At 33.0% G+C, this 12,447-nt stretch overlaps 1 protein-coding gene, 1 long non-coding RNA gene and 1 other non-coding gene across 19 annotated transcripts in view; 1 reads left to right on the forward strand and 2 right to left on the reverse strand.

Annotated features, from left to right (window-relative positions):
- mtd (TLD domain-containing protein mustard) overlaps positions 1-12,447 on the forward strand; it is a 224,961-nt gene that overhangs the window by 148,211 nt on the left and 64,303 nt on the right. For 6 of the 17 annotated variants that reach the window (XM_070107509.1, XM_070107497.1, XM_070107506.1 and 3 more), the window contains 7 exons: positions 1,677-1,991; positions 5,969-6,442; positions 6,528-6,589; positions 6,657-6,862; positions 8,293-8,824; positions 8,892-9,055; positions 12,089-12,240. In XM_070107509.1, the coding sequence (XP_069963610.1) occupies positions 1,677-1,991; positions 5,969-6,442; positions 6,528-6,589; positions 6,657-6,862; positions 8,293-8,824; positions 8,892-9,055; positions 12,089-12,240 (1,905 nt within the window). Of the gene's footprint in view, positions 1-1,372; positions 1,392-1,676; positions 1,992-3,271; positions 3,534-5,968; positions 6,443-6,527; positions 6,590-6,656; positions 6,863-8,292; positions 8,825-8,891; positions 9,056-9,538; positions 9,671-12,088; positions 12,241-12,447 lie in introns of those variants that run through there. The other 11 variants (XM_070107535.1, XM_070107499.1, XM_036373324.2 and 8 more) reach the window with 6 other exon arrangements.
- TRNAE-UUC (transfer RNA glutamic acid (anticodon UUC)) lies at positions 4,024-4,095 on the reverse strand. The gene has a single exon. It is a non-coding gene; the product is annotated as a tRNA-Glu (tRNA).
- On the reverse strand, positions 9,172-9,625 carry LOC138856462 (uncharacterized). Its single transcript, XR_011395682.1, has 2 exons — positions 9,537-9,625; positions 9,172-9,476 (listed from the first exon to the last, which is right to left on the reverse strand). It is a non-coding gene; the product is annotated as an uncharacterized lncRNA (long non-coding RNA).

Raw genomic sequence — 12,447 nt, forward strand, 5'->3', positions numbered from 1 at the left:
TTAAAGTCACTCTACATTGGCATTCTTGAACCACTCAGATACCAACCTGGATGTGTATTATGAGTGTTACCTTGTTAGTAACACCAATTAGTGGCATATTTTATTCAGAATATGTTTGAATAAGGTTTTGCAAAATGTTCCTGTACAAGAAGATTAACAAAATGTGTCATACAAAATTTATACGCAAATTTACCGTTAAATCTGTAGTGCCTCTCTCTCTCTCAAATTTTATTTACTTATTTGGTATTTAGAATTCAACTGTGGCGCACACTTTGCCAGCTCCACTGGCCAACTGGCCAATTTACTGCAGCGACAGCAGTTTACGTACATACATACATATATGAGTTTTAGTTCATAGCACAGAGAATGTCATAAATGAAATGCGAAGCCAATAAAACTTATCACAATAAACAAAAAGAATATTTATGTGTGTATGTATGTGCACACTGCACTCACTTTTACTCATTTGCGCATAAAACTCAATAAAAACGAGCGCTATGTCTCAACTTTGAGAACGTAATGAAAAGCAAATGCACCATATAAATCATAAACAAAAAAATACACAACAATAAATAAATAAAAATAAAGCGCAACCAGATCGCTAGTAAAAACTTACACAAAACCAACAATTAGTTAGATGTTTGCCTTTGAATTTCAAACACAGGAACGGCATAGCGGTTTTCTCAGTTTTTTCGCCTATTATCTCATAACTTCCATCGGTAATATAAGGGACGGACGTGCTTGTCTATTTGACTACGATTATTTTTTGTGCTAACGATTAACAGCACGCAGAGGGTTGTGCTGGTGAAAAAACGTCATTTAAAAAAAAATTATAAAATGCGGAGGTGTTACACACTCGTTAAGAGCCGCTAAAGCAATCGCTTATGTATCTAACGTAACCTGAGCTTTTCACTCAATTGTTTACGAAAATGAAACTTGTATCAAAAATGAAAATCTTTCATGGCAGTCATGATTCATGGAAGTGTAGTAGTCAGTCGGCTTTAATTATGAATTAAACGTGTTTGTTTGAATTTGAATTTGAAAGGTTCAGTTTCTTGTGTGTGTGTATTTTTGCGGCAAATGTTTGTTGTATTTAGTCGTCGTTTAGTGCATTATGTGCGGCAAATTTGAAATGAAAAGTGTACAAATATTTCGGCATGAAGAAAATTTACACAATTTTGTTGTTGTTTACCTGTGTCGGCCCAACAAAGCGAACAATGTGTGTAGTGGGGCTTGGCCGGTGACCGGTGTTGGTGACGTCAGTGATAAACACGGCAATGCTTTGCAAAAGTTGCTAGCTAATGCTTATGACAAGTTTGTAATCTTCAAGCAAACGCCTAAAGTGATAACGAAGACAACAAGCCATGAACCTGAAACGGCTTGTAAGAGAAGTGCGTTTGTTTATTCTACATTGATTTTTTCCTATATACTAACACGTTGCTAACTTCAATTTATTTATGTATTGTATACAAAGCCTGTACTTGTAAAACAATTATTTCATTATTAATTAATTTATTATTATAATTTTTTAAACATCATTTATTTTCAATAAATTAATTTAATTATGTTCTTTTTTCTGTTTCTTCCAATTTCTCTGCTCCGCCTTTGCCACACATCCGCCTGGTCTTTCCTGTCTTAACTTTGTCCACCTTAATCCACAACACCGCCTATTTTAGATGAGCGCAAAAAGTCTTCGCTGCCCACCATACCGACCAAATCGTATACTGTGGGTAATCGTGATACCTTGACCTCGGTGGCCGCACGTTTCGATACTACACCCTCAGAGTTGACACATCTCAATCGTTTAAACAGTTCATTCATCTATCCGGGCCAACAGTTGCTGGTGCCGGATAAGAGTGCGGCCAAGAATGATTCGGTCAGTGGCAGTGCGACTGGCATCGATGAGAAGGGCTCCAACGCCAGCATATCGGGCAAATCGAGCCCCATCGATCGCAAATTATCAACCACCGATGAACAGAATGATGAAAATGGTGAGTTTTGCATTTGCCGAAAGTTAAACAAATAAAGAAAAATGTTTTAAAGTTGGGAACATTTTAAAGTAAAATTAGTAATCAAGGAATCAATATTGTGCATCCAAAATATGTAAGAAATTGTAGTCAATATTAGAATTTTGATGACGAGTCCCTAAAATTGTAAGTGGCTTTTCATTTGTAAATATATAATATATGTATGTATGATTATTTCGCTCCTGTAATCTTTTTATCTATCCGTTTGTATATACGCGAAGAGCCTAAGTTTTTTGAGATATCGAACTAAAATTTTGAACACGTAATTTTTTCCCCAAAAAGCAGCTATTTATCAGAATTGCCATTATCGGACCATGCCATATCGGCTATATGCCATTAGCTGCCATACAAACTGATCGATCAAAATCCTGTACTTGTATAAATAATTTTTTTATTTCTCGAGATATCTTTACAATCGGCATAGTTATTGCTCAAAGCATATAGAATCTCCGAAGGAATTGTTCAGATCGGACCACTATGGCATATATGTATGTAGCTGCCATACAATCTGATCAATCAAAATCCTGTCTTTGTTTGGAATCCCTTGTATTTATGAAGGGTATTATAACTTCGGTGCAACCGAAATTAACGTGTTTTCTTGCTTAATCTTTTATTTATTATCCTTTTATTTTTCAATTAACTCTTTCTTCAGGTTTTTCCTTCCACATAGTCAATATTAGCAGAAACGAACAAGAAATACTAGAGATAACAATATACCATATGTATATTCATATATGTATGATAAAAATATGTATTTATATAACGCCACAGGTTTCCCTAGAAAGTCCTATAGGAAATATAAATATTTAATAGTTTTTATTGTATTCCCGCCTCTTAAAAAGAATATATGTTATCTCTTTTAACTTAAAACTAAATTTTAAACACAAATAATTTTAAATTTAAAGTTAATTCACAATTTTTCTTAATTCCTCATTAAAATAATTTTTGGAGCATTAACATTAAACCAGAGAACGTAAATGAATTTATTTACGTTCTCTGATAATACAAAATTTCTTACGATCAAAACTTTATGGGTCTAATTAGTACCAACTTGATTAATTTTCGCTAAGAAATATTGCTTTAACACAAAAACATGTGGCATCACTTAAGAGCATTAAATGTCAACTGTTATTTCGTTTTGTTTACTTATTCGTAGTTTAGCCATTCATCCTTTATTCAGCGGTTTACATATTCTCATTCGTTCATTTTTCCAACACATATGCTATTGACGTTTGCCTGTCATTGACTTAGCACACGTAAAAACAACAGCGTATGAATAACAGCAGACAAGAGTTCTGCAAATAATCATTCTTTAGTGTTGTATAAATTATTACAAAAACCGTTTTCCACTTAATTTGAAAGAATTTTTAATGGAGAGACGTTAATAACTGCAAAGTTTTAGTGTATTTTGTGTGAAAGAAAAGCCCAATTTGACTAGTTCAACGTCGAGTGGGAGAAAATAAAAAGTGCTTATAATGCACACAGCGGTCTTTTGGCGTAACGGAGGTGAACACAAATATACAAGTTTTTTATTTACACTTTCGAATAAATCCAAAATACATGAACTGTGCTAACTGTTAAGAAATTTGTGTGAATAAAAAACAAACTTTTAATAAGGGCTGCCAATTACAGCCAGTCACATGCAGAACAACGAGGGAGGTTGTCTTGCAGCTTTTGGTTTTTTTTATGTTAGCCGGCCATCGAAAAAAACTCAAAATTTCATGGCCACATAAATTGTAATTTTTAACTGGTGCTGTGTAAAGAATCAAATGCAAATGCCTTGACTGTAAAATTTTAATTAAATTAAGAAGTTTTGGACCTTTGTTAATTGCTTGAAGTGATAATGAAAAATTTCTCACATTCTTATTGCTGTAAATTGTTTTTAATGAAAATGTTTAAAACTTAATATTAAAATAAATATTAATTGTGCACAGTTCTTAGTGAAAAAAGCTCCAATATAAATAAAAATTTTGTCTGAAAAAATGTGCAAAAAATTTTCCCATACCGGGAATCGAACCCGGGCCTTCTGGGTGAAAGCCAGATATCCTAGCCACTAGACCATATGGGATCTTACACATTATGTGCAGCGTGTATATTTTGTTGTAGAGTGATTTTAATTTTACTTCACCCAACTTATTAAAATATGTTCATATGACGTCTTATCTATATTAATATTGCATAAAAGGTGTTAATCAGACCATTAATATTTAAATATATTTTTGTTGTTGTCTATTATTTTTATACCCTTAACACGGTATATTAAATCTGCCACGAAGTTTGTAACACCCCGAAGGAAACGTCGGAGACCCTATTAAATATATACATATATAAAAATGATCAACATGATGAGCTTAGTTGATTTAGCCATGTTCGTCTGTTCATTCGTCTGTTTGTATATATGTGTACTAGTCCATATGTTTTAACATATCGATCTGAAATTATGCGCAAGTCCTCTTCTCCTCAAGATGATTCTCTTTTCCGGAAACGGAACCGAAATCAAAACACAGTAGCATATAGCGGCCATACCAACTGATCGTTGAAAATTTTCAAATCGGATCACTATAGTCATACAAATTGAACGACCAAAATCTAGTTGCTGTATGGAAACTTTTTTTTTTATTTATGACGGGTATTCTACCTTAAGTGTAACCGAAGCTCACATTTTTTCTTCTTTTTTAACGTCGCTCTTATCGATCGAAATTGATAAAATGTACATACTACAAATTATTGTTAACTATTAGTTGAAGTAGAAGAAAGTGGCCACTGCAGTAGTTTGTTAAATATTTTGACATTATATAAGTCTTAACATATTTATTCCTAATGCACATGACTAGGGTCAATAAAAGTTAAATTACTTCAGTTAGTTGTGTGTATATTTACCTTTGTGTGAACAAATGCTTCTAAATTTATGACAATTTATTGTTCGCTCTGAAGCTTAGAGATCTGAACTTGTCATGCGATTTCTGTTAACTTTTATAGGTGAACATTCTATATACATATGCAAATACTCTAACTACTTTAAAGCATTTTTCTGATAGTTTTTAAGTATTAAGATTATAAACAGTAAAGTATTTTTACTAAAAAACGGGCTATACTTTTGAAATATGTACACATGTTTTTCGACGAAACCATTATCACATCTTTTTAACATCTGTGTAAATAGTGGCTGTGTATATTTATGTGCAATAAACAAAGCTGGTCCAAATACTTTGCTCCATATTAATGGCTGATGATAAGACTTCTAATATTTTTGTTAACATTTTTTTTTTAAATCGTTGTCTAAGACTTTTCCAACGTCAGACTGGACTGAATGTGCATTTTAACTAGCCAAAGACTGTTTACTTGGCGTCAATAACAAAATCCAGAATCCATCTCTTAATTAAATATTAATTAAGAAATTGAAAATTTACTATAAACAGAGTAAAATATGGAGAAACTGATGAGTTAGCTTCCTTGTACTTTTACCTACCAGATTTTACCATTTAGTAAACATTCAGTTATATTATTGCTTTTATCTAGATATTATTTTAAAGTGCTGTTATAAAACAGTTTACGATTTTATAATAGCACATAATTATTTTAACTTAGTTTCTCATGTTTAGACCTTACGTTCCATACAACTATAATACAACAAAAAGTTGATTTCGATTTTCCAAAACAAAAAGTTTTTTTTTTAGTTCTCACGGGTTATATACATACATACATACATAGCTATAGTAATACCTTACTATATTTTATTGTATTAGCTGATAAGTGAAAAAGTTGTTAACGTAGGCTTCTAAAGTCAGACTCGTGTTAATTTTGTAATGAATTCAGCTGGAAGCACGCTGTGTCTTGACCTACTTTTATTACAACGGATTTATCTTTAACTTATAATGAAATTTTGTATATTGAATGCTAATGCCATATACTATCTCTCTCTCTCTTGTAAATTCTTACAGATATACTAGAAGGTCTCCGCCCGGGTTCACCTAAGCCGGGTCACATAGAACGCGTCGATTCTGCAAAGAGCACCGACAATGCACAAGCCGAAGCAAATAAAAGTGACGATCCCGTCATTACACAACGTTTCCTCAAAATCAATGTACGCCATATCACGGATGGACAAGGTGTTGTGGGTGGTGTCCTTTTGGTCACACCTAACGCCGTTATGTTCGATCCGAATGTCTCCGATCCGTTAGTGATTGAACATGGACCGGAGAGTTACGGTGTAATTGCACCTATGGAATTGGTGGTGAATGCAGCCATCTTTCACGATATAGCGCATATGCGTGTGTCTGGCGGTATAAATACCGAACAAAATGAAAATGCCGAAATCTACTATCCACAAGCAGTATTAGAAGCGAAACAGGCTAAAGAAGCCAAAGAGCGAGGAGATGAAGGTGATGGCGGTGCGCGCAAGCAAAGCGCTACAGGTGTGTACATAATTGCGTAAACAAATAAAATATGCACTGCTACATTATTCAAATCACTTAATATACTTACGTATTTAACAAACAGGTGGTTCTATGGAGACATGTGACGATCAGGAGTCGTTATGCTCTAACACGGGCGAACGTGAGGTTAGTAAATACTTCACATTTCCATATGCATACATGAAATGATGATATAATGCACTTTAATGTTTAGCAAAAAGACGCAGAGAAGTGTGTAGAAGCCAAAGAAGAAAGTGCTAAGACTGATAATGAGGTCAACACGAAAGCCAACAAAACCGAAGACGATGCTGATGCAAATGATTTGAAGAAAACCCTTAACCTCACCGATTCACGCACCACACTGGAGGAAAGACGCAAAAGTCTATTGGATCACCATTGGGCCATACCGAGCAAAGATCGGTAAGCGATCAGCATTCGATTAACCAACATTTAGCATTCTATTTTTGCATGCATTTATCTACGTTTATGTACTGGTATACGTCTCTGTGCTTGTCTCACCTTTACCACGTAAATTTTCTTGTGTAACTTTCGTGTATTGGTTTAAATAATGTATGAGCAATTCAGGGTTACTATCTAGTGTTCTGCGTCACTTACGGAAGTGTTTATGTTGCCCTTCATATATTCTGACAGAGCTAAAAAGAAACAATTTCGTTAGCAAAAAATTTAATTTGCTGGCTGAAAGATAAATCATTAGCAATATGTAGTATATATAATAGAAAATCGCAAAGTTTATCGTAAAAGAAAGCTTTATCTGGCACCATTGCAAATTCCAATACGATTACTATATACGTAAGGCTTTGTTTACCAACATCAATCATGTAGCGAGTATCTTTTTCGCTTCTTTGATAACAAAATCAAATTAAATTCAGTAAATATTTAACACTCAGATGATTAAAACTGCGCAGAATTCAATGATATTCGAATTTGTATGCATTTTATAACGGTATATTTGATTGTTTTGTAGAAAAACTATAATTTTTTTGTGAAATTTTTAGGAAATTAAAAATTTATTACTTTTTAAAAGTAATACGATATGCAAATTTAAATTTTAATTCAATTAAGTTGTTCCAAATTAGTGCAGGCCTCAAAATTTTTATAAGAAAACACATTTGCAATTATTTGAAGCCATTTCGCTGCAAAATAACTTCTTTGCCAAAGTGTGCTCTAGTCTTTCTTGCTTTCTAACAAGCTGGCACCACCTTTTCCGCGTAACCATCGGCTAACGCTAATGACATCTTTCCTATAAAAAAATAATTTTTAAAATCAGCTTACCAATTAGCACTAATCAAAAATAGATCGTAATAAAAGTGAGTCGTAAATTATTGACGTAAATTTAACTTTTGTTCACTATTCCTGCTGTCTCGTGCTTCTCTTTTCGCACGCTGACTAATAACCACGCATGCCAAGACAGCGAGCGCGTGTATGTGTGTCTATATACGATAATTGGTAGTATTTATTTACCAAATGAAGTCGCAAAACATTGAAATTTTAATTTTATAAATTTTTATTTTCCTATATTTTCATATGTGAATTGTGAAATCGCTTCACATACACACACACACATTTTGTGTATGAAAACAAAAATCCGAAAAAACCCGACATCGATTGGCCACAACTATCCACACATAATTATTAACTGTTTACTTTTAATTATGTGAAACTCCTACCAATATTATTTTACAACTGCTACTCTCCATCATTTGCCTCCATAACGAAACGTTCTTAATGGAACGTAATTTGAATACCATCACAACAACATACGCGTGCACTTACTTCAAAAAAAAAAATAATAATATTGTATAAAATTCGAAAAAATTGTAAAAATTCAGCCTCTATTATCTTAATTCCCGAAGATCATCGGAAGACGAAGGCGACAACGAATCGCAAACGACCATTGATAGCGGTGCCCGTGGGCAGGATCCACACTCGGCCACCTCCTCGATTAGCGGCATTGGTGCGGCTAGTGGCGCTTTGCATTTGCCTGGCGGTCTGGCGCTCGCCGATCTAGAACACCTGGAGGAGCTAGCTAAGCAATCGTGCTATGACTCGGGCATCGATATACGTGAACCCATTGCAAATTTGCAGCCCATACCAAAGAAGACCGTATATAGTGATGCCGATATTGTGCTGAGCTCCGATTGGGTGCCACCGAAGACCATCTCGCCGACACTAATGAGCGAATCGCCGCCGCGCAGCTCAGTGCTGAGCGCACAAAACCTTGACGCGGGCACGGTTGGTGGACGCAAGAAGACCACTAGCGTCAGCTTCAGCGTTGACGATAACAATAGCGAGCAACAGGCTGTGGCGGCGGTGACAGCGGCATCCGCACAGGGTGACAAGAATGCTGAGAAGAAGAATAAAGTATAAGCTAAATGAAATAAAAGTGTGTTAGAAAAAATGAAATGACAATATTTTTATGCTTTTGCAGATGTTGAAACGCTTATCATATCCCTTGGCTTGGATGGAAGGCCTAACTGGAGAAGCTGGCGGACCTCCGGGCACTGGTGGCAGCCTCGGCAAGTCGGCGGACTCTGAATCGGCGCCCAACACGGGCGATTCGAATCAAAGCGTATTTTCGAAAGTATTTTCAAGGTGAGTTCAGCGTCATATAAGCGGTTTACAAACAGTTTTACAGTTATTGAAACTCATATACTGTTTTTAGTTTAATTAGTAATATTGTAAGAAATTTATGATAAACAAAAAAATAATTGGTATAAAATTTTTTCCTTTGATTTTCTTCCTTTCCAAAAATCTGAACGAAATTATTTTTCAAACACTGCTCACTGAACTTGCGGCGATTGGAATATTTTTATTATTATCTTATTTTTTTTTTTGTAAAAAATACGACTACCCCAAACACATATATATTACATATTTATATAAATTATAAATATATATTTTTATTCAATACCTAACGTGCACTTACCAAATACCAACCATTAAACGCCCGTACAAATGAACACACCATGCTGCCACCTAAACATTTTCGTTTACCTTTTTTTCAACCTGAAATCTAACACACAACTGCATACAAAAACAACAATTATTATTTTGTTTTGATTCGAATACTCACAGTTCACCCATTACTTTGGTCTCAGAGTTGGGTGGCAATTTATTTTCAAAAACACCGTCCGAAGACTCTGGTGGCTCACCAGTGCCACCACTGACTCCGCATTCAACTCATTCCGAGGGTCATATTTCCATTGGGTAAGAATTAGTTGCTTTGTTGCATTTAACTTCGAATATCGAATATTGACTAATAGCATTGGCCACGAGTACTGTTACGTTTCGCAAGCAAAACAAAAAATTTGAAGTTCAATGGGTTTTTTAAGTGCTTGTTTGTCGTTTCACTGTCCGCCAAACAAATATTTGTTTATACAACTTTTTGTTACTTTGTAATGCTCGAATCAATTGTATGCTCGATATTTTTTCGTCAATACAAAAATTATCTAATTTTGCATTTAATATCGAAATCTATCCCAGTTGTGCTTTCGCTCTAAAGCCATTTTCCTTTAATTTTTATTTTTCTTAGTACCTTAGTGTAACTATTCTGCTAAATGTGTTTCTATCCCTTCTCGAAATTACTACACATTTATGCTTTCATGTAAATAACACAAGTTCGAATTCTTAAATGTGTAGCGTAATGTTATTTTGTTATTCCGCACATTTTTCCCATGCACTGTTGTTTGGTTTAGTATTTTCTAAATGAAATAGATGTTTAAGAACTTCTTCATAGTAAAGTCTGCTATTTATTTCGTTAACCTTCGTTTACCGATACCTTTTGTAACAATTTAGTTAGTTCAATATTTTTTGAAAACCTGCTGACACCACTTGGATTCGCATTAATATCGGAAAATAATTTTATCTTAAATTTAGATTTAATTTTTTTATAATGATATAGGCAGAAATTATATAGATACATAGGCGGCAAAACTCCCGAATTTACATAATAATTTCGAAAAAAATATGAATATATGTACCCGTTCTTTGACAAAGGTCTGTTATTTTCGAAAATTCGGATTCATTGCATTATTTAAAAGAAGTAATAAGAGGTAGTATATGATTTTAGGCTCAACGCAAAAAACTAATATTTATAACCATATTCGTAAAGGCTTGAACCAGAAAATAGAATTTACTATTTCCAAATTTCTATAATTAAAACAAAACTGAGATGTAATGTATAAATAGTTAATAAGTAAGACGACTACTGCAAAAAAGAAATATGTTGCAGAATTAAGTCAGAGTTGCAACAGAACGAAATAATGTTATCTGCAAGTTAGATTAAATCTGAATAAATATCATATAGTAAATAGCAAGAAATTATATGCATATTCAGGCGTCAAAAAACCGTAATTCGATTATTAATTCGAAAAAATATTGTTATTTTCGAAATATTGAAGATATAATAAAATTAAAAAAAAATTGCTTTCATTGCAATATATAAAAAAAAAGTAATAGGTTCAACGTAAAATAATAAATGTATTCGTGAAACTTTGTTATTTTCGAAAATTTAAATATTTTTTGCAGAAAATTGAATTTGCTACTTCTTAATTTTAATAATCGAAACGAAATTGAGATGTGATGTAGAATAAATGAGTAAGGAAGATTGTTCGAAAATTCGAAAACCAAAAAATCGACTTTTGTTGCTCGTTAAGCTTTCATAATTATGACGGAAACTCGATATGCTGCAGAATCATACCAGAGTACTTAATAGAACCAAATTTTTCTTGAATCCGGTTGCGAAATCTACACTTTAAAATCACAAAGAAGAAAAAGCCTTCATAGATTCGTCTCATTTTTGACTTAAAAACATTAAATTAGTACTTAATCTACAGAAAACAAGAGATTCTTCAAGAATAAGAAATAAAGCACAAGCATTTTAGCGCAACAAAAAATATATTTCTCTACTCATATCAACCAACGATGTTAATTATATAGATTTATGCAGACTTTTTAAAGAACTAAAGCATAATAAATTCATGTATAAAAAGAACTGTAATAGAAAATTGAAATAAAAAATTTTAAGTAAACAAAAGAGAAATAGCCAAAAAAATTAAGATTTCTTATAAGCCAAAACTTAGAAATGTGTGCTTGTTAAATAAATTTTATTATTTAACCCCGATTGATTGTGTTAATACATTTATGTGAACATTTTCGAAAATTAATAGAAAAAAGTTTAGTTTGCATCTCCTTTTATATAAAAACAATGTGTTTAAGAATATAAAAATTCAATAAAAAAGTACTGTACTTTTCTCTACATAAAATATACAACAGAGGGAGTAAACCCTGCTTTACTGTTATTTGTAAATGTATTTGAAAAAAAAATTAAAAAGTAAAAAAAATAATAGTTAATTGTTTTCTGTTTGTGTAGGACAACATTTAGCACTTTCACTACTATCTTTCATTATCAAAAGTTATTACAAATATTTGTGTTAATTATCGAATTCCCTTGTATGCTTAAGTTGTACGCTAGCTACGAGGTCATACTATTTTTTCAAACAAACAATTTCCAGCGTGAAAATAAAAACGCTTTATGCAAAAAAAAAAAACACTGAAAAAATGTCATATATTAATTTTTTTAATTATTCCGCTTTGAACTAATATTTGGCTTCTCTCCACATGCAGACGCTCATCGATTGGCACATTTATGCGTCCACAATCGTCGGAGGGCACTGCTTCCACAACGAAATTGAAGGACGTGAAACAGCAACCGAAATTGGACTACCGTTCGATGGTATCAGTTGACGACAAACCGGAATTGTTCATTAGCGTTGATAGTAAGTCAATATTATTAATTTTGTCGATTTTGTAGTTTTTGTAGACGTTTTGTTGATTTGAATCTATTAGATTTTATAAGTTATTTACTGGTTTCATTTGTAAGTTAAGTAAATATGTGCAATGAGCTCTAATTTTCACACTTTTATACTTAAAAATAGAGTTTTTATTGAATCATGAATTTAAAGCTTCTGGTTGTAAGATAATTT

This window comes from Bactrocera oleae, chromosome 2 (assembly GCF_042242935.1).
Source record: "Bactrocera oleae isolate idBacOlea1 chromosome 2, idBacOlea1, whole genome shotgun sequence".
Classification (NCBI taxonomy): Eukaryota; Metazoa; Arthropoda; class Insecta; order Diptera; family Tephritidae; genus Bactrocera; species Bactrocera oleae.